At 38.3% G+C, this 22,315-nt stretch overlaps 2 protein-coding genes across 3 annotated transcripts; one reads left to right on the top strand and one right to left on the bottom strand.

Moving 5' to 3' along the window:
- The first annotated feature begins 470 nt into the window (after positions 1-470).
- Positions 471-14,177, top strand: TMEM263 (transmembrane protein 263). Of its 2 annotated transcripts, none has more exons than XM_070946966.1 (4): positions 471-586; positions 4,202-4,238; positions 9,754-9,823; positions 11,872-14,177. In XM_070946966.1, exons 3-4 carry the CDS (start codon positions 9,760-9,762, stop codon positions 12,156-12,158), a joined length of 351 nt encoding a protein of 116 aa, XP_070803067.1. In that variant the 5' UTR covers positions 471-586; positions 4,202-4,238; positions 9,754-9,759; the 3' UTR covers positions 12,159-14,177. The 2 variants fall into 2 exon arrangements, with proteins under 2 accessions (XP_070803067.1, XP_070803068.1); XM_070946967.1 differs by lacking the exon at positions 471-586 and adding an exon at positions 1,735-1,863.
- A 2,472-nt stretch (positions 14,178-16,649) lies between these two features.
- On the bottom strand, positions 16,650-19,866 carry MTERF2 (mitochondrial transcription termination factor 2). The gene is made up of 2 exons (XM_070947514.1): positions 19,826-19,866; positions 16,650-17,863 (listed from the first exon to the last, which is right to left on the bottom strand). Exon 2 carries the CDS (start codon positions 17,829-17,831, stop codon positions 16,650-16,652), a length of 1,182 nt encoding a protein of 393 aa, XP_070803615.1. The 5' UTR covers positions 17,832-17,863; positions 19,826-19,866.
- Positions 19,867-22,315: the final 2,449 nt, after the last annotated feature.

Raw genomic sequence — 22,315 nt, 5'->3', positions numbered from 1 at the left:
TCGGGTCTCTCTCTCCCACGGGGACGGGTTTTACTGGCAAACCTTTGGCAACTTCAGGGCAAAAGTGGGATCATAATTCTTAGCGGACCCAGTTGCAGTTTCGAGCTTCTGCCTGACACGCAGCTGTCAGGAGCCTCCTTGAGAGAAGGGGGTAACAATTTGCAACGAGCTGAGGTCGCTACTCAACATCCTTGCCATTAACTTCCAGCCCCGGCAAGGCGCTCAAGGTAAAACAAGAAGCAGAGAGAAGAGGAATTATTGATCGCTGCTGTCAACTTCATTCCTGCCGTTGGCTCCTTAGCAGCATCGCTCTCTGAGGAGGAAGAGGTGGAAGGGGAAGAGAGGCAGCCCAAGTTCCGAGACGGCCCGGTCGGGCTCAAGCGCCTGCGCGCCCCTCCAGAGCCGCGCCGGGGGGCGCCGGGGGCCGGCCTGGGGCGGGTTCTGCGGGCGGGGACGGGCGAGGTGCGTAGGGCGCCACGTCGGCAAGCGCTGAAGAGGCAGCCGCCAAGGGGTCGGAGTCGGGTTCGGGCTTGCCTGGTCGAGTCCTCCGCCGCGCTGAACCGAACGGCGCGGACATCCCAGCGAGGTGAGTTTGGAAGGTGGCCTCCTGGTCTCCAGCCTCCTCTTGCGCTTTGCGCAGAAAATGCGGGGTGGAGTTGCCTGGGGCATCTTCTCCACCCCTTTCCTTCCGGGGTGGAAGAAGAAGAATGGGATATGTGGGGAGCGGGGAGGGCTATCGCCTGTCCCCTCCGTGGCTCTCGCCTGCTGGGGCCGCGAAGGTGGGAACGAGGCGCAGGTAAAGGACCGCTTTGGGTATAAGGGAGCCCAAACGCCGCCCGTGCAAAATTGGCCTGAGAACTGTTCTTGGACGTGGAAGGAACGTGGAAGCTTCCCGCTAGGTGCCATCTCGTAGCAAGGGGGGGGGGTGGACCTGAGAAGCATAGCGAGGACAAGGGGACCGAACTTGGTGTTGTTGGGAAAAGGAAAGCCTCAAACAGGGAGTTGTGGTTCTTCCCCGATCTTGACCGAGTAGCCTTGCGCTCCCGAGGTTCCCAATGGGAGCCTCGCAGGCAGAGTTCAGTAGGAATAGTCTCCCGAGTGCAAATTTCCTCGGATTGCCGCTTTCCAGCGGAAATCCAGAAAGCTCGGGTCGAATGTCTTGGGGACCGAACGGGAGAAGCTTCCCCTTAATGGCGTTGTCGGTAGGTTTCTTAAACGGTTTTCAAACGTCCACCAGCCTTCCCTGCAGAGCCAGTTTCGGCAGCATTGGCTGCTGCTTTGATTGGAAGGCGAGGAGAGAGAACGGGGGAGGGGGGGGCATGAAAAATAATGCAGCGTCTCTAGTGGTTTTTCTCCCCCGGGAAGAGAGCAAGGCACGCTCAGCACTGCTCTAAATGCGGGTGCAAAAAGGAGGTAAAAATAGATTACGCAGGAGAAAAGGCAGAAGCGTGGCCAGTATGTTCTGGCAGCGGATATTTAGATTTGGGGGTGGGGTGGGGGTGGGGGGGGGTTCAACGTGGAAGAGCCCGCGAGGAGGTGGGGAAAAGAAGCCAGGCTGCACGTCAACAGCAGTATGGCTCCGGGTCCTGCGCCTGCCTCCTCTGCCACGTCACTGCTGCGTGCCATCCATCATCCCTTTGTGTTTGCTGGGCCCCCATTTGGAGCCCTTTGCAATGGGGAGGCTGCTGTTTACGCTTCTGTTCCTGGAGTGTGTTTTCAGGCTTGGTCCCGGTGGGGAAGACTATTATTACTCTCGGTGGAAAACAGGGTTGGGTATAACGCATGTCCGCAGATGGTCAAATAGCTCATTGGAACCTCTGAAAATTAATATTGCGCCTCCATTAGATGGTTTACTATATGTGTGTAAGTATATTTCTGCTTTTATAGCGCCGAAATTGTAAGGTTATTTAATATGCAAGGCAACTTTGCGTCGATAGTGTGTGGTTTCAAAACTCTTCCAGGAAAATAAAATGCCTCAGTTTTAAATTGAAATGGAAGTTTGACAGGAAAAAATGGGAATTTTCTTCTTTAAAAGTACTCTGGGGCCCTACGATGCTGGGCAACCCCCCCCCCCCACGATAAGGTTAAATTATCAGCTAGGTAAACCCTTCAAAAAGATGCAATAATGAATTAAGGAATTCTCCAACCTCTTTGGAAACATTGCTTTCCCTTTGTGGGAATGATGAGGGATTTTAAAATGGTTCTTTGAATTGAGTTTGGCAAATTTCTAAAGAAAAACAAAATGGCTTTCATTTTAATATTTTAATAATTGGCTTTTCTAATTTTACTTATAAGCTGTCTTGATAAGGTTTAGGTTTAGATTTATTTGGATTTATATACCGCCCTTCTCCCGAAGGACTCAGGGCGGTGAACAGCCAAAGATAAAACGCAAACAATATAAAATTTAAAAAACAATTTAAAACATATTAAACAAATTTGGCCCATACTAATTAAAACACACCTTTTTAAAAAAGCAAATTAAAATTAAGCAATTAAAAAGAATTAGGCCAGCCCAGCATGTTGGAATAAAAAAGTCTTGAGGGCACGGCGGAAAGTGCATAAGTCCGGGATCCTCTGTATCTCTGGGGGGAGCTCGTTCCAAAGGGCAGGTGCCCCCACAGAGAAGGCTCTCCCCCTGGGGGCCGCCAGTCAACACTGTTTGACCAACGGCACCCTGAGGAGCCCCTCTCTGTGGGAGCATACTGGACGGTGAGAGGCTACCGGTGGCAGAAGGCAGTCTCGTAGGTACCCAGGTCCTAAGCCATGGAGCGCTCTAAAGGTGGTAACCAATACCTTGAAGCGCACCCGGAAGACCACCGGGAGCCAGTGCAGCTCGCGCAGGAGAGGTGTTACCTGGGAGCGCCATGTCGCTCCCATAACCACCCGCGCGGCCGCATTCTGGACCAGTTGGAGCCTCTGGGTGCTCCTCAAGGGGACCCCCATGTAGAGAACATTACAGTAGTCCAGGCGAGAAGTAACGAGGGCATGAGTGACCATGCATAAGGAGTCCCGATAAAATAGTGAAGTGAAGAAATATTGTATTGGACTCTTGGTATTGAAAAGTTCTGTTGAACTTAAAACTGCTTTTCCAATCAAAGAGTCTTCATTGTATAATGCAGCTTTCTCCAATTTATGCCTAAAAATATCTTGGATTACAATTTCTGGAATTGCCATTCAACAGTCACTGGTGATTATAAAGGTTGTAATTCAAAATATCTGGCTACCACCAAATTGGAAAGGGTGGTATAATGATAGCAGTAATGTTTTAATTGTCCCCAAATATCAGCTGCTATGACTGCAAACACTTTTCTCGATGCAAGAAATGAAATGGCAATAGCACTTAGACTTATATACCACTTCACAGTGCTTTACAGACCTCTCTGAGCGGTGTATAGAGTCAGCATATTTCCCCCAACAATTTGGATCCTCATTTTACTGACCTTGGAAATGAAAATCTATCTTTTTTTTTACTATTCTATTTTAGTAAGAATGAACACAATAATCAGGATTCTAAAAATAATGATAGATCTGCAGATCTCTGCACAATAAAGAGACAATTAGGGCAGATTTTGTGGAAACCGAACATTAATTGAATTTGTTAATTACACAATCTAAACAGGACTGCTGAGGAGAATCTGGACAGCCATATAATTCTGAGCAAATGTTTAAAATGTTTGTATGCTGTTTTAAAAAAAAGCAGTATAGAAACATTATTTACCTAAAGCATCATTATCTAGTTTTCTGCTTAGAATATCATATTTTCATGAATCCAGAATCTTGATTTAAAATTACTGTGTTTTCCTGAAAATAAGACCCTGTCTTATATTTTTTTAACACTGAAATAAGCGCTTGGCCTTATTGCCATGCGCTCAAAAGCCCAAGTGGTCTTCTTATCAGGGGATCTCTTATTTTTGGGAAAACAGGTAGTTCAATGGTGAGGGGTCCATGGTGCTCTTTGAGGCTCAGAGAGCACCAAGGACCCCTCATTACAACTCTGAGCTACAAATATTCTCCTTTATCGGTAGTTCAATGGTTCAATGGTTGCTGCAAATATTTTTCTGGAAGATATACACTCACCTTTCACATAATTTGAGTTGAAGATATTAGTCTGTGTTACATTTGGATTTCTTGTATAGTACCAGTTTGATAAATCTTTTTATTAAAAAGTTTTAAGTATATAATTCTCTTTGATTTTATATAGAAAATCACATTGGGACATTTGAATACAGTAATATTTGGTAAGTATGAATACTAATAAAGTATGTTTATTATTTGTGTCTATTGAGAAAGCCTAAATGTTAGTGGTAGAGGACAAGGCAGGAAAAAAATATGTTTCCAGGAATATCTTGGGCAGAATAACAACTTCCTCTCTACCTCATCCAGTTTAAGAATCAAACTACTACGAGCATTCACATGTATATTACATTCATACTGGATATTTTAAGGACATGCAGCTAGTCCTCAACTTACAACAGTTCACTTAGTGACCTTTCAAAGTTACAATGGCACTGAAAAAGATGATGACCATTTCTCATACTTATGACCGTTGCAGCATCCCCACAGTTATGTGATTTACATTCAGATGTTTGGCAACTGACTCACATTTATGACAGTTGCAGTGTCCCAAGATCATGTGATCCCCTTTTGCAACCTTCTGACAAACAAATCAGTGGAGAAACCGGATTCACTTAACCGTGTTAAGAATTTAATAACTGCAGTGATTCATTTAACAAAGGTGGCAAGAAAAGTTGTAAAATGGGGCAAATTTCGTTTTAACAAATTTCTCAGTTAGCAACATAAATTTTGGGTTCAATTGTGGTCGTAAGCTGAGGACTACCTGTATTTTAGTTGGCATAGTTAGGAGTAATCTGTATAGAGGAGATCTGTATTTCAACTGTGGTGTCAGATTATTTCAAACCTTTTTTGCTGCACAAAAAGAATATTCAAAGAATACAATTAAAAGCAGTTAAAAGATACAATACGGATATTTACAAAAAACCAAGATAAAACTTGAGTCAAATATTTTATTATTGCATAGTGCAATACTCATCCAACCTATGAATATGAAGACTTCTTTTGCAAAACTTTGGATAGGAAACATCTAGAAATGAGAAATGAAACAAAATCATATTTTGGGTTTTATATGTTACATTGATTTATTAGCTAAGTCCAAAGGACTTGGGCAATCTGAAGAGTTCATATTGTTGTTTCTTATTTATGCTACAAGATTTTTGTGTTGTTTGTTATGGATGAGGGAAGGAATTGAGACAAGTGTGAGTTCATAGCCGAAGAATGTTAATTATAATTAAACAGACTTTCTACAGATATGTGAAAGAATCTACAGGATGTAAAGATGATTGTTATGTTTATGCTAAAGCAAGCAATGAAAATAAAGGCTCATCTTTGCATGATTGAAAGATGACAGACTTTCCTGACAACATTGTCATAAATTCATTTGTTACATACCAGGCCGTATAAATGATTGCAAATAACTTTCTACATGTTGTGTAGTCATTATAGCATGTAAAAACCATGAGCAGAAGCAGAGAAAGGCATATATTTATGGTAATTGTCTAGTACAATTTTCCACCTTGTAGCTATATTCTACTAGAGCTCAGCTGTGCTTTGAATTTGATTTGGGAGAAATTCTTTAGGCCTTGTTAGAGTTTGAACACAGTCCTTGTCTATGACTCATTAAAACACCTGTACTTTTTTTCCAGAATTTCCAGGCCACTTTAATGGGTCACAAATCTTGCAAATGTTTCAAAACACCTTTTTCAAATCAGTTTGAAGCCTTGCACAGTCCTAGATTCCAGTTTACCCTTCCCAGTTTGACATTCTCCAACTGAGTTGGGACTGCATTTCTCAGAATCTCTCCAGTGTCTGCAGGCTTCTCTAACCTATTCGTATATTATTGCAAACTATTAAACAACAACATTAATTCTTTCAAGAGATTGTTATTTGCTACAATAAATAGGACTTTTAGCAATTTTTTATAATTTGGTATTTGTAATTTCAATTGCATTATATATATAAAGTTTATTGTCATTGTACGTATATACACAGTATACCCATACAACGAAATTCATATTGGGTTGCATAGCAATAATGAGGTATATATTAAAGCATTGCACAGCTGCCTGTTTTTATAGTTACATCAAAATGTCCCAGAGGGGGAAGAAGCTTGTTCATTAAGCATGTAGGCTAAAAATAGCAACTGAACAACTGTGTCGCTAAAGGAACACACATTACCAGATATCACATTGTCTAAGCTGTAGTTGTTGAATTGGCTCAGCAGTTTTTCTAGACTGTATATCTTGTTAGATACATTGTTTTTGTTGAGTTAGGTTAATCTTTCAGGGGTGGTTGGGCAATTTAAAATTATTTTACTGTGGTAATGTTATTTAATTAGAAGAAAACAAGAGGGAACTTGTCATTCTGAAACTACAAGGCATTATGTATGTAAGTCACATGAAACAAAATTTTGATTTATATTGTATAAATCTGTAGAAATGATTTTGAAAATATTCTAACGACAGTTGGCTACTTACTAGAGTTTAGAGTTCAATATTTAATTGACTCTTGGTTTTAAAAAGCTAAAAGAGGTTTAAAAAATACTCTCTTGTTCAGTTCTTGCTATCTTTTTACAGAAAGAAGAAATGTGTATAACTCTGTAAAAGACCTTTATAGTGCTGTCTATTTAATTCTTCAGAGTATGTTAAAGAAAACCCATGTTGAGACAGCAATGGGAAGCACATAAAATAATTTACCTGTTAGCATCAGATAAATCATGTGACCTTTTAAAATAGCTCAAAAAGCAAGGTAATGCTATTGTGTTCTAATTTAAGGACAGGAAGTGGAAACTATTGTTATGTCCTGGGTTTTTTTTTTTTACATAAAGTTTTTAATTATTTTTTAAAACAAACAAACAAACAAACAAACATTTAAAACATCAATCAGCCCTCCCCTGTGACATCTCAGTGTTAAATTCTTCACTTCATTTTATTCTTCTTGTACCAGCAGTTTCTTCTATCTCAGTCATCTTCAAACCACTGTACGAATTGATCACTATAGTCATATTCTTACTATCAGGTTTTTTATACATATTTGTACAATTAATCATTTATATCTCTTTTGCAACCAACAGTAAAAATAATTCCATGTTTTAAAATATTCTGATTCTTCCCTATTTTTAATCAATAGTTAATTGATTCATTTCAGCGCAATCTAAAATCTTATTACTTCATCTTCTGAAGGTATTTTTTCTAATTTCTAATTTTGTGCATAAACAATTCTTGCAGGTGTTATTACATGTATAATCAAATAAATATATTCATTTTTATTTTGTCAGGTAGGCTACCCAATAAATACAACTCTATTGTTATGTCCTGTTAACCTGTAGGCCAGTGGTGGGTTTCACTTACCTTTGCTACCGGTATTTGATGACATCCGGGCAGGTGGGCAGAGCCTCCCGCCGCTGCTGGTTCACCCAAACTGGTAGCAACCCACCACTGCTGTAGGCAGTATACAGTTATTCCTATTGAATTCTACTTTCCATGTTGAGAGTTATGTTAATACCACGTTACTTGGCGAAATTCCATATGATCTTGATAATCATGAATAAGGTTCATGAAAGATTACTCCAGGGTAGTACTTCTCCCCTCAGCCTTATTGAATTGCCTCTGTAATCAGATATTACTTAACAGTATTGGTTGTGCAATGCTTTCATGTGGCAAATCTGATTTGTATAAAGATAGGCCATTTCAGATTGCTGACATCTTTATCTTGAATGAAATAGAAATGAAATTTCCTGAGTTGAATAGTTGAGTCATATTTAGATGCAAATCCTTTTGTTATTTTAAAGTATTGCATGGTTATTATAATAACTTTAATGATACATTATTCACTGAATGAACCGTATTTTCACCTTGATACTGAACTTATCATGCTGCTTTTAAATTTTACACAAATATGTCAAAGTCCTAATTCCAACTCCAACTTTACTTCAGTATTCTTATTGTGCACATTACAATTTATTGCAGTGATAGATTAATAAATGACATAACCGCAGTCTTAACTTTTCCATATTCTACTCACTTGATACTCAAGATAATATGGGCTCAACTGTTCTCTAATTATTAAAATAACACAAGGTGTTGAGAATGAGGCTTGGCCTACTTGTTTTTCTTGTTTAAAAGAAGAAATCAGTTCTAAATTTAGAATTTGTTAAATTATTATATAAGGATTTACTGTAAAAGATCTTGATTCAACAAGTTATATTTGTGGCTCGATTTACAGCTTTTTGCTATTGCAGCACAGCTGAAAATACAGAATTATTATTTCCTTACTTCGAGTAAGGCAGGGCTTTAAGAAATTTTCAACTAGCAACCTGCTTGAAACAAGAATGCAAATTATCCTGACTGAATTAGATAATATTTTTTGTTTTCCACATTAAAGACTATATCCTAGGCCCGTGATGGCGAACCTATGGCAGCATGCCACAGATGGCACGCGGAGCCAAATCAGTGGGCACGCGAGCGTTGTCCTAGCTCAGCTCCGGCACATGGGAAACGGTCTGTTTCCTCCAGGGGGTGGGGAAGGCCATTTTCGCCTTCCCCAGGTTCCTAGAAAGGCTCTGGAGCCTGGGGAGGGCGAAAAAATGGGCCTACCAGGCCCACAGTGCCATCACATGCCAAAAGCTGGGTGAGTGCAGAGGGTCACACATGCATGCGTGGGGGGCGGGGCACATTGAATTATGGGTGTAGGCACGTGTACACGCAACCCCCCCCCCACACACACACATTCCCTCCACTTTTGGCACGCAACAGCAAAAAGGTTAGCCATCACTGTCCTAGGCCCTGAAGGAAACATTGGAAATTGCATATTGTTACATAGCATAAGTGCCTCTAGTACAGTCGTGGTGAATCTTTTGGGCTTGGTGTTCCAAAAATTCATAAAATGCCTAAAATGACTCTGCTGGCATATCATATACATACACACTAAACAAAAGAGAAACAATTCTCTTATCTCCTTCCTCATTGGTCCCCTTGCACCGTTCCCCAGGATATGCCATGTGCTGCTTACCTTCTGGCAGTGTCCTCTTTCTACTAACAGGCCCCTACAGCCTACCTAGAGCTTCTCCGGGTCTCACAAGTTCTTCATTTTTGAAGCGGCTTCGGAGAATGCTCTTCTGCAGCCTCCAGAAACTGTGCGAAAGCATATCCTTTTCTCAAGGATTTTTGGAGACTCCAGAGGCCACTCAAGAACATACCCATTTTTGCCCAGTCTTAGAAAATCACAGGATAGCAAGATATGCTTTTGAGAACAGTTGGTGAATGTAGGTGTAAACACTGGTGTGTCACCCAAAACGTGGCTTGTCAGCTATGGGATGTTATTATACGTTCACCATCAATGCTCTAGAATATTAGTTCTTAATGTATGCGATAGTCCTAAATATCTATAGCTCGGGTGTAGGATGAGGGTGGAAGGTCATTTTCTGAGCTTGTGGGTTGGTTTCCGAACTTTTCATTACTAGATGTTACCTAGCCTGGTAACAAAATGTTCAGAAATCAACCCACAAGCTCAGACAATGAACCTCTACCCTCACCCATAAAGTATTGTATCGGTGATTGGGCTACCATGGAAAACATGTCCCAGCATATGCTTTCATTGACTTGCTAGTGAGTAACTTTTCAAAAGAACATAGAAAAGAGTTGGACTAACCTAGAAACTATACATTTTTTTAATTTTCAGGCAATAATGAACCAGACAGAGAAGGATGAGCAAGATGTTCCTCCATATCTTAACAGTGAACCCCCAGAAGGTATATTTTCCAAAATAGTGCTGTTTGCTCAAATATGATGCAGTAAATTGTTCTTTTCAAATTGTTATTCTATTCTCTATAAGCAGATTTTAATTTCATGATCAAAGCTGACTTTGTAAATTACAAATACGTTGCTTTTTTTTTTTTTTTTTACTTTTAAAGATAAGTTTGTTGTCTGTTGTGCAGGATAATTTGGTCATCCAAGACCTTCAATGGCTACTTCATGGCAACACACTAAAATTACTAGTCTGCTTTTCTCATGATTAAATATCCAAGCTAATAATAGTTAAAATAACCTAAGGTTATGCAGAATCTTGTTATATTAATGTTGCTCTCCTAATATATTGTCCTTTTAAAATAGTTTATGACGTGTGATATTGCTGCTGAGAAGGGAGCAGGGAGCACTGCTTTGAAAACCTATGCAGCTTGGTTTAAATCAAATGGCTTGTTAATTTATAATTGCAAGTATATGATTTACTTGCACAAATGAAACCTGTTATTCAGACTTCCAAGGCAGTCTTGCTTTTTTCAGAATTTCTACCACCATTGGCTTTCCATTCACATGGAGGATAATTGTATAACTGCTTTCCACTCTCGGAATGGTTTTGTTATTAAGAAAGGTTAACACATAAGGTGGATATGTTTGTCAAATTATGTTTTCTTTCTTTCATTTTGGATACATAGACTGTATGTGTATGTATGCGTCTGCACACATACATACACATACATACATATATGCATGTTTCTAGCTATGCTGATTGTGGTGGACAATGTAGTTTAACAATGAACAGCTATCGTCACTTTTTTTTAAAAAAAGAATTTTTATTAGAAAGTATTCAGTAGATGTGATTTTGTGAAAAAGCTGCCTCTTGTTTGTTTAAATTGCATGATAATTTATTCTGTAAAGGATTCAGAAATTTGGATTTCTTAGATTTACCTCCAGCTTTTGAAATAAATTGAACTACAAGTTCAATTAATGAAACAGGAGTGATGAAGGAAGTGAATGAAGTGGGTTTTTTTCTGCTATCCTGGAAAGGTGCTTGGTTCTACTAGAAAGCATAATATGCTAACTTTTCAAACCCAGTAACATGTAGTAAATGGTTATAATGCTGAGTTCACCTTTTAGGAATAAATTTTAATAAGTTATGTCAGGTATCTAAAGAGTCCCTGACTGGAATTAACAAATTATAATGTAATTTCCTGGTGTATGAATATATTCATTCTGGAGTTCTGTTTTCTATGGCTGCATTACTTGGAACACTGACACCTTATAGATAATGATTTATAATTTGCCATTTTATTGGTCAACATGCCATCATTAAAACAATCCATAGTTTAAGGTATTTCAACCCAGCAAATGGTAATCAGTTCCTCTATTGGTATCTCAAAAGAGCCCAGATTCTGCTCTGAAACGATTTTCTATCCTGTAATTAGTACACAAAAATGATGAATCCCTTAATTAATAACGATGATAATTAAAGAACCAAAACTCAATCCAAACTTTCTTTTGCATTCTTAAAAAATATTGAGTCTTTGCTATTCCCCCTCCCCCCCCAAAAAAAGTGTACTTCTGCTGGTGATATGTCATAGGATAGAGTTGTTGTAGTGCAGGGGTGTCAAACTCAAGGCCCAGGGGCTGGATTGGCTCGCGGGGGGCTAAGATCTAGCCCGCAGAGCCGCCCTGGAAACAGTGAAGTACTGGCCCATGGTGCCTCTGCCAGCAAAAACGGAGCTTGGGAGGGCTGCACACGGCCTTCCCAGGCTCCGTTTTTGCTGGCAGAGGGTTGCAGGAGGCTGTTGCAGCCAAAAATGGAGCTCAGGAGCCCGTTTTCACTGGCAGAGTGCTCGGGCCACCACAGACGCCCCCAACACGAGTGATGTTGAGCCGGCCACGCCCATCCCGGCCCCCAAGGTCAAACACAACCCTAATGTGGCCCTCAATGAAATCAAGTTTGACACCCCTGTTGTAGAGCAAAATTTCACTGGGACTTTAATTTCCCCCACATTTAAACTAATTCTGAATACTGACACTGTTTCTCTTCTTTTAGATTCAGTAAAAGATCATCCACAACAACAGCCTGGAATGCTTACCCGGGTGACTGGCGGCCTCTTCAGCATAACCAAAGGAGCTGTCGGTGCCACAATTGGTGGCGTAGCATGGATAGGAGGGAAAAGCTTTGAAGTGACCAAAACAGCAGTAACTGCTGTGCCTTCCATGGGAATAGGATTAGTTAAAGGAAGTGTTTCAGTTGTGACAGGAAGTGTTACAGCTGTAGGATCTGCTATCTCAAGCAAAGTGCCTTTAACTGGGAAGAAAAAGGATAAATCTGATTAAAGAAATTTAGTACTGTTTCGTTGAGGACCTTATGTGGCTATGGGACCTACAAGATTTGGACTACTGTAAGGTCACCATTCTGGAGGAATATCTAAAGAACTGAAAGAATTAACTTTCTCCTGCAAGGGACATTAGCAGCCTGGTATCACAGAAACTTTAGATTTCTTCAGGAACTTGTGAAAGGTTACACTTGATTGAAAAAAAAAAGGAATCAAGTACATGGATCTGAAGGAATGGCTCACGTTGGAACATTAATTCACTTTTCGATATCTTGAATTAAAAATGTGAAAATAGAAGTGGAGGGAATGACTTGGCAAAAAGTTAAGCACTTCACGGTCTGATGATAATAGCTCCCTTTAAAATAATTTCAGCATTAAAGTGCTTAAATATTAGCCTGATTATGCCCTTAATTGGTTGCCTCTGTCATACACAGATACATTGATGTTCTAGCTTCAAGCCTATGGTGTCTATATTTTTTTGGAAAACAGTCCTTGAACTCCCTATAGAGTCCTTGTGTATCTTTGCTTTTTCAAACTATTTTTATAAACACTAAATTCTTTAGAAGTCAACTGTCACAAGGATTTGTTTGTGTGCGCACACGCATGTATATGTGTGTATAGTATATTGAGTCAAATCATTCATGCCTTATAGTGAAAAACAATCTATTTTTTACTTAAGAGAATCTTTTAAAGTTTTTGTAATGTCTGTCATTTCAAAGCAGTCTGTAGAAGGAGTTCTACACTTTTTTTAATCTGTTGATACTGACAAAGACAGACTGCTAAATCTCAGGTGTAGCGTACTGATGTTCTCACCTGCAAAATGAAAAGCCCTTTATGTTGTTAGGTTGCTTAACTGAAAATTAATTCCAAGTTTACATTAAGACAATATTGAGTAACTTTCAGCTGTAAAATAAAAACACTTCTGTGGTTTCTAGCCTCAAGGTACAAATGTGTACAATCTTATTTCCGGAGTACATAATGCAAATACAGCAACTGCTGTTGCTGTGTATAATCTGTTTGCCTAAGTATCACCCATTATCACTAGAGATTTTGTAGAGTTTGATGAATTATGCTTGATATTTTCAATGATAATTAACATAAAATATTTTCTACAAATAATACCTCAGCAGGTAGGTTTGCTGAATGGCACCCATGACCAATGATAGAAACAAGTGATTTGCAGAGAAATGTATTTCGTGCATACATTTTCAAAGTTTTCTAAGCAAGACATAGATATGTCTCTTTCAGTCTGTCTTGTTTCTAATCCCTAATCCATTAAATCAGGGTTGGTAGTCCTTTGTGCTCAGTGGGCTATATTGTGGATTTATTGGATTGATATCTTTCAGTTTCATTTAGAAGCTCTTTAGCATGTTTCTGTTGAATTTATAATATTTTGGTAGTCCTTAAAAAAGACTGAAGTTCACAAGACTATTCTGTATGCAATGTTTCTTAAAATATGTGTTAAAAACATACAAACCTGGTTGGAATAGTTGTGATTATAAACACTAGGTTAAAACAGATGGTGTCTTGTAAAAGTAATGACCAAAAACTGTCCCTTGTCTAAAATTACATATTCATAAATTAAATTAATCTGATATAATTTATTGTATTGTTACAATTTGTATTTCACCGGCCAAAGATCCATAGCTCAGTGATAAAATATACTGTGCATAGAAAGGGTTTATATTTAATTCTTGGCATCACTAGTTGAAAAGAATTATCAAGTGTGCTGTTGGTTTCTGACCTGAATTTGCTAGCTTGACGATAGCAAGCAACTTCATATGCTCACCAGAACATAAAAAATATTTTTATGGCCCAAAGGCATCATTAAAGCTTCAACTAAAAAAAACTTCATTACAAAACAAGTTTTATCAATGATACTATATAAATTAGGAGTTTGTTTGTAAATAGTATTTAATTAGGTGACTGGATTAACAATGTGCCTAGATTAGAAAGCTTATCAGACAATCTTCTTATTGGATACCTTGGCTAGCATTTAGATACTTTGTCATTTTACTACTCAACCAATTCCCTAATAAATGTGTATCTTAAAATATACATAAAAAGAATAAAACGTGTATGCGTTATTTTTAGAAATACGTATTAAAGGTTCCTGTGTTCCAAACACAGAATGGTTTGCATATGGAATGTATATCTATAGAAAGATTAGCCACAGGCATAAAAATTGCAAACATATTGATGTACTTAAAAGAACTGACATTTGTTATTTCTTTGACGTTGACATTTAATGATAAATGAGATCTTAAGGTACGATATCTAGATTCATAAGCTTAGAATAACAAATAGATCTAGTATCAGTAAGCTGGCAATGTCAATATGCCCCAGCAGCAGGGGTGAAATCCAGCAGGTTCTGACAGGTTCTGGAGAATCGGTAGTGGAAATTTTGAGCAGTTCGGAGAACTGGCAAATACCACCTCTGGCTGGCCCCAGAGTGGGGAGGGAATGGAGATTTTGCCCACAGAACCGATAAAAATTTGGATTTCACCACTGCCCAGCAAGCATCTGTGTTTCATTGAAGCAAATCTCATTGTGCTTTCTGATAAACGGGTGCCTTGTAACATTCCCATGCCAACTACTTTGAGATGCTTTCCAGACACGTCCATTGATCCCATAAAGTGTCTTTTTACTGATGGACAGAATGACATAATGAAATATCATCCTCTTTTTTTTTGTATTGATTCCTGATTGCATATCATTCATCAAAGAGCTGAAAAAACTATTTGGGGACAATAGAGTAGAACCTATGAAATAAAGAATACTAAAACCCAGGGCCTCATCCCATTTCTATACATGGGTTTCTTTTTAAATGCATGAATTTTCATGCAGTTCTAAATACTAAAAGTTGTCCTGCTTGATATTTAGGAAGAAAAATAGCATAGTTAAATAGGCATAGTATGTGCTATATGCAAATTCAAAGCCAGGCTTCTATGTAGTTGTGAGATGTGCCATTCTGTTCCTTCGTGTCCTAAAATCATTGAATGCATATGTACCAGGTTAATGACTCCAAATAATTTAAAATGCCACAGAGTATATTGCTAAAATAGATCATGCATATACTCGAGATCAGTGAAAGAAAAAGTTTATGTGGTTACTAAGACTTGACACTGACTTGATGGCACATAATAGTCATGTAGCTAATTAGCAGGGATTACATATCACTCAATTATGCATAATCTAACCTAATTTATTAAATAAACAATGTACTGAATATATTCTCAATAGGTTTAAATTTTATTTTAAATATTGCACAAAGCAAGTATATTATAACTTAAACCAATGCTGGGTGCATCTTGTCTATCAGGGCAGAAGTTTAAAACTTCATTCCCTTTCCTAAATAATGTATATATATATTGTTTATTTATTTATAAAATTTGTATGCCGCCCTATCTTCAAGGACTCAGGGTGGCTCACAACAACAATCGACTAAGCAACTGTTAAAATCAACAAATATACACAAAAATATGAAAAGTTTTAAAAATTTTAAAATATACTACCCCATCAGTCCAGGCTGGGGGACATAAATAGCCAGGTTTTCAATTCACGGCAGAAGGTGCGAAGGTCAGGGGCCAACCGGAGCCCCAAGGGAAGTTGATTCCAAAGGGTGGGGGCACTCATTAGGATTGTTGACAATCCTATAATACTCTCATACAAACTATATTGGAATACTATTTCCTATACTGGTGCTTACATCTTAAAAAGAGAAGGGGCTGTTAGGAAATGGTTATTGCCTAATTGGTTGGCCAGGAAATATATAAGCCAACATTGTATCAATAATATCCTTAACAGGGGCAAAAAAAGGACAATTGTAATTATCGAAGGACTGGAGCTACCCAGAGTCACCTTGTAAGGGAGATGAGTGGCATAGAAATTTAATAAATAATAGGTTTTATGAAAAGTTAAAATGTTGAAATTTACAAAAGCACCTCTAAACGATTAAAAAAGTCTACATCTATACAAGAAATGCAGAAAATAGAGAAAGAAATTATTTATTTCCTAACTCTTTAAGTGAAAGACCTTTAGATGCAAATAAACGTATTATTTCATGCAACATGAAACTACAGACTCCTATCTCACATATCTTAAATTTGTTTTGAAGAGAAATTGAATCCATGGAATATAGGACTATCTGTAGTTTCTAGGCATACTTGCTATGTATTACTTCCATATCAGAAAAATGCCTTTTAATATTAGTTCCTAGAGGACATGAGCAGTGGATGCTATTGGACTAGTGTCTAGCTTGTAGATTTCACATACAAATGTGGTTGGCTACTGTAGGAACAATATGTTGGATCAGACAGCCTTTTAGTCTGATCCTATGAATTCCATGATGGAATTGCATGTTTAGAAACACCGATTCAGGGGAAAAAAGGCCTGCATAAAAATTCCATTTTCTAAGTAGCAGTTAAATCCAATTTATTTGAATTGTGAAAGACAACCCGGTCCTGTCTTTTTATTAAGCAGGTTCTGGAAACTAATCTTCAATATTCAAAGGAGCCACTGGATTATATATGGGTCTCTCACTTTTTGCTTGTATATTTCCATAGGTAGTTTCAAAATCTTTTTTTGTTCCATTGAGATATTTTATAGTTCCATTCTTCAGACTATATCCTAGGGCATCTAATTTTTTAATCCGATACTGAATTATCTCTGTTGATAATTCTAACACAGCGGGCGACTCTTTAATTTGTTCTATAGAAATTCCCTCCTTCAATAGTTCATCTAGTCTTTCCTTCAGAACTGGAACTGAATAATACAGAAGGGCAGGACACTGTAATATTAGCTCTTTTAATTCTTGATCACTGCAGTTGAAGATGGTCTTTGAAAACATGAGGCTATTCTGCATATTACTAGGATTAAGTTGAAAAATAAATCCTTTGAGCTTGGACAACAGGCTTAAAACTTCAGAATCGGTGAATTGATTGTTCTGAAGAAACTCCAGGTTTTCTTGGACAGTAGTAGAAGTCTTTAATAAAATAAATGGATTTTGACTCAATAATTTCAGTAGCCAGTTTTTCAAATTTTCCTGTGAACCACCTAGTCTTAAATAGTTTCTTTGCAGAGTTTCTATTATATGCTCATTCTTTTCAACAGGGTTGTAAAAAATATTTGATGCACTTGTTAAAAACCGGCGGATGATTGCATTCTTCAGCCCCAGTGCTTTGAAGAATCTAATGTTGGCCTTCTGATTTTCATAATGTTCAGCATTAAAAAAAGCATCTGGAAATCGTTTTATTAACTCCACTAACTGCTTTTCATTTTGACAGACGGACAACCACAGATCTCTTTGGCAAGTGACATTGGTAGGACTACAAAGAATGGCTTCAGGACAGCATTCAAACATATGTGCTACTGAAGGTCCATCAGCGCCAATTGTTTGCAAAATATTAGCTATTTCTTTGATATATGACACTTCTTTTGACAGAACCCATGGCTTCAGCCTACGGATTTTCTTTATATCCACTGATAATTTGGACAGATTTTCCACAGTGACTTTATTCTCTTCTCCTAAAGAAGTATCAGTGGCGTATCTCAAATACTGTAAAAGGTGTCCATTCTTTTTTTGATACCAGAAGACTGATGAAGCTGCCAATATTACGCAGGACTGAGATCTAGCCAAAAAATGCATATAGAAATTTGGGACAAGATAAGCCATTTATATTGGTCAAGCACCACATCAGGAAAGGCCTGTAAGAACCAAAGCATAAGATATGAATGCCATGTCAAACTCAAACTTGGAAAAAAAAGCAAGAAAAACAACTCAATAATCTTAATAATCCCAGATACATGACTAGAGCATGCAACATTGTGCAACTATTCTTTTTTCTCAATTGATTTTTATTGAAGCAAAAATGGCAATATAATGTAGCAGGCAGGACTTAACTGGAAGACTAAATACTATTAAAACTCATGACCTTTAATTGGATAGAAGGGCGCATCATAGAGTAACAATTTTTGAACCAAGGCACCTCAAATGGGCTAATTTACAGAATCTGTCCAAAATTCAGGATCAATGATTTCTAAGGGAATGAAATTTGGGTAAGTTATGGCTGCTTCATTGCTACTGATTGCTGCTACACTACTAATATGGTCACATGATCTTCATTTTCCTCACTCCGTCCTCCCCCCAGCAGCAGCCACTTAACTGCCTGCTGGGAAGATTTGCAATGTTTCCTATCAAATCCCCACAAGGAAACTCAATGGAGAAACTGGCAGGAAGTCAGAAGTCACTTCTGCTACGACTGCTTTTTTGCCCATCCTTGGTCATTCTCTTTTTCTGCTTAAAGAAATATCTAAAATAATGACCCAATGGACATGGGTTATCTAGTGTCATCTAAATCTTTTCTCTTCAAATAAAATTTTGTGATTGTGACAAGTTGATTGATGAATTCCTCCCTCACTATCTCTTTAAATACTTTTGCCTATTTAATAAAAATCCCCATTCCATTCAAATTAAATTATGTGAAAACTTGCTTTGGATTGCAATGATATGCTGATGGTAACTACCGTAAATGTTAAATAGCAGCAAAGGTCAAAAGAGATATATTTCTTTTGTTATAACACATGTGGGTATTAAACAGATTTAAACAAAACACCCTTGTACTTTTATTTCCTGCCTTATTCCTTTGATCACACAGTCCTTCTGGTTCCTGCATGCCAGGGAAACCGAGAAAAGAATGTGAAAACAAATTAAAAAAGTAAAAGCAACCATTACCATAGGAATAATGGAAAATATATCTTTTCTAATTGTACGTATAGCAGGTTTCTCCTTTTTGCCAATATTTTAAAGGCATTTTCAGACTTTTTAAACCTTTGTTTCACATAGTGGCATTATGCAATCTTTAAGTGGGAAGACTTACATTTTTAAAAAGTAAATCTTTCCTCGAATCAGACTCAGTTACTGGTGCCTATGTGGACAGGCTAATATGAATTTGTTAGTGCTGTAATAACAGATTTTTTTTAAATATCTACATTTCTGGAGGTTCCTGGGGATTTCCTGTTCAAATACCAACTAATGAACCCACTCATTCCACTGAGTCATTGGGAGCATTTAATAGCAATCCCTAACGAGATATATCAACAGGTTGAGATTTCCTCCGTCCCGTTTTTATTAATTTAAAGCATTTCAATTTTGCCCGTCAAAACGTTGATTTCAGTTTAAAACGGCAGCCGCAGATAACAAACAAGTGACGACGATTACATGTGCATCGTACCCCTGAGCATGTTTAACTCAACCCTGCGTTAATTCAACCTGAAGTGTTTAAATCACGCGGCCAGGGATCTCAAAATGGGGACTGAAGGGAGCTAGGATTTGTTTGTAGTTGCAATGCGACAAAAGTCCCAGCAGGAGCTCAACGACACTGTAATTTTGCGAACGAAACGAAGCATCTTGACACCGGGACCGAGTGTTGCCTTCCTTGGTTAAATCTGCGCCAGTGCACAAACACATTCCGGAGAAACGAAATCCACGCAACGGAGCGCATCTACCTCTGATGAAAATGCAGTAGGAGCAGCCGGCCCTGATCCTGCCCCAGGCAAACTACCACACCTTGTCCCCCTTGCTCTTTTGACCCACCACCCGCCGTCCTCCACCCTCCCAAAGGGCAACCCCAGAGGTTCCCTAGCCACGAAGTCACAGTCACACCTTACCCGGGGTGCTAGCTGCAGAAACTGGGCTGCTGGCGTCACAGGCCGTGTGCCTGAGCCATACCAATGCTCGATGTGGGGAAGTTACGATGGTGGAACAAACCATTTCCGATTCAGCTTAGCGGCTGTGTTCAGATGCTTTTAAATCGCACTATATTCTGCAAAACCTATTCAGACGTTATTTTTTTGGAACTTTTTAAACGATTTATTCTAATACTAGTTTTTGTTATCTAAAAAAAGTAGCGGCAGAAATGAATAGATATATTGAAATCTCCCCGCTTCTACAGCAGAGCCGCAGATCACATAAGACATTTTTTTTAAAAAAAACGTTCTTATTGTGTGTTGTATGAATGTGCGTTGTCTCCATCCAGCTCTCTTTGTCCTTCTCCTCCCAGGAAGGAAGGAAGGAATCAGGCTTTTCTCGTTAGCCAAATTCCTTGCTCCCAATACAAGTTTTTACCTCATTCTGTATCGTTGTTGAAGCGGAACTAGCAAAGCCTGGTGTCACTCCCACAAAAGCTTGTCTATCCTTTACAAAAATGATCTCAGCAAGCCTTAGGATGTTTGTAAAGCAGCCAGATTATATTGTGGGTTACTTTGTTTATGCTGAAGAATAACTTCACAGACGTACATTCGGATTGCAACATAAATTTTGCTAATAATTTAATCAGATGCATTTCCTGTTGTTAGTTCCTTACTGTTTACATTGCAATATCTATCTACACAGTAATGTATGGAATATCTTAGGAGAAAAAGTGAAGAGAACTTTGCTACCAAAATGTATACAATCAGAAAAATAATATAGAAAAGGAGCATGAGGTTATTAGAAGTTGTTTTGCTTTGTTTTTGTTTTTTTGTGTGGTGAGGAAGCCATTTGAAATCAAGGATGGCTGAAGAAGTAGCAGCATGCCAGGATTTCACAATAAGAATCGGTTCTAATTAGAATTTCCATACAGGAATTTATTCCATGCTGGTTTATTTGATACAGTTTGGACATAAGCCAATGCTGCAATTTATTATAATTTAGGAATGCAGATTTTAAGACAGAAAAAATAGAATGGAATTCACTAAGGCAAGATCCATAATGATCCTGTCCACCTCAGAAGCTCTTCAACTTTAAAGTTTCATTTACTCGTTTAATTTCATCTAATGTATTTGCACATGTGCATTTTAATTTCAAATAAATTTACTATTGGAGTATGCAGATGTATTTTTTTTACACATGACTGGAAGTTTTACTCAGCTCCATAGCTTTCTGGATGTGCTGAACTTTATTTGAATCTTTGGGGAATTGTGGCCTGAAAGTAGCACATGGCATTGTTTGGCAAGGAAAATGAGAAATGTTCATATCAGGGGTGAAATGCTCCCGGATTGGACCGTATCGCCCGATCCAGTAGCGATCTTGGCCAGTGGTTCGGTGATCTGGTAGTGATGGCGGAGCAAAACTCTGCCCACCGTCCAGGTGTCATTACTTCCTTGTTTTAACCAGGAAGTAATGTATTTTTTACCTTCTGCGCATGCACAGGTCTGCATGCGCATGTGACGCGCGTGTGCAAGCAAAGCAAGTGCATGCGCGATGCGCGTGCACTTCTGAACCTGTAAGGAAGGTAAGTAGATTTCACCCCTGGTTCATATCATAATGATCCAATGGAGCCACCAATTTTCCAATGCAAACACATCAAAAAATGCCCAATTCTGGCCCTGACACCAATGGAACACCACTGGTGGGATAGGTGGACCATAAGAACTTTCAGTTATGATACAAGGTATTTCTCCATGAGTTATACTGTATGTGATAGGACTCCAATATGCCAATGGTGCAAAGTTTCCACAATATCCTCCATCACGCCAATCAACAGTTGCCCTGTAGACTGCAACTTAAAACTGGCTTCAGTTGGCTCATTTCACTAATACTGTAAAAACATTCATTGGAGCCTCATTTTTATTTTGCATTAAAACAAAATGAAAATTTCCTTTCTGAATCCATCAAACATACAGCTTCATATATAACTTCCGAACTTAAAAGTAAGCAATATACTTTTAAGCCAATGTAACAGTCACTAGATATAGAGATTCTAATTATCGTAAAACTTAATTGTATAGGAAATGCAAAAAAGTATTAGACTATTGAGAAATTTATAAAGGAACATACGTATAAAGATATAAAGCACATAATTAAAAAACCCACAGAATGCTAGCACCACCTTGCACTAACGTCATAACACAACTGTAAGATAAGAAAATTATAGGTTTTATTATGCTTCCAACTTTAACATAATTTCATGTTTAGATATTTCTCCCTTCATGTTCTTTAAATAATGTTAACTGTTTGGTGTCATTGTATTTGGTCGGTTCTTGATTTCTGTCACTGGCCAGTAGATGTAAAATTTAATTAACAAATGATAGCATCCTTGCTATTTGTTACTTGCACAGCCAAATATTGAGATCGCTTATTCCTAGAACTTGATTGGAAATCCATGACTAGAAAGAAGC

The sequence above is a fragment of the Pituophis catenifer genome, unplaced genomic scaffold (genome assembly GCF_029215685.1).
Source record: "Pituophis catenifer annectens isolate HBS135680 unplaced genomic scaffold, rPitCat1.0.hap2 SCAF_7, whole genome shotgun sequence".
Taxonomy (NCBI): Eukaryota; Metazoa; Chordata; class Lepidosauria; order Squamata; family Colubridae; genus Pituophis; species Pituophis catenifer.
This window is presented reverse-complemented; position numbering and strand designations above follow the sequence as displayed.

Excerpts from the sequence above, each read along its gene's own strand:
- TMEM263 (XM_070946966.1), top strand. The coding sequence starts at position 9,760 with ATGAACCAGACAGAGAAGGATGAGCAAGATGTTCCTCCATATCTTAAC. Across the intron at positions 9,824-11,871 it reads TAACAGTGAACCCCCAGAAG|ATTCAGTAAAAGATCATCCA; the intron begins GTATATTTTCCA and ends CTCTTCTTTTAG.
- MTERF2 (XM_070947514.1), bottom strand. The coding sequence starts at position 17,831 with ATGGCTTATCTTGTCCCAAATTTCTATATGCATTTTTTGGCTAGATCT.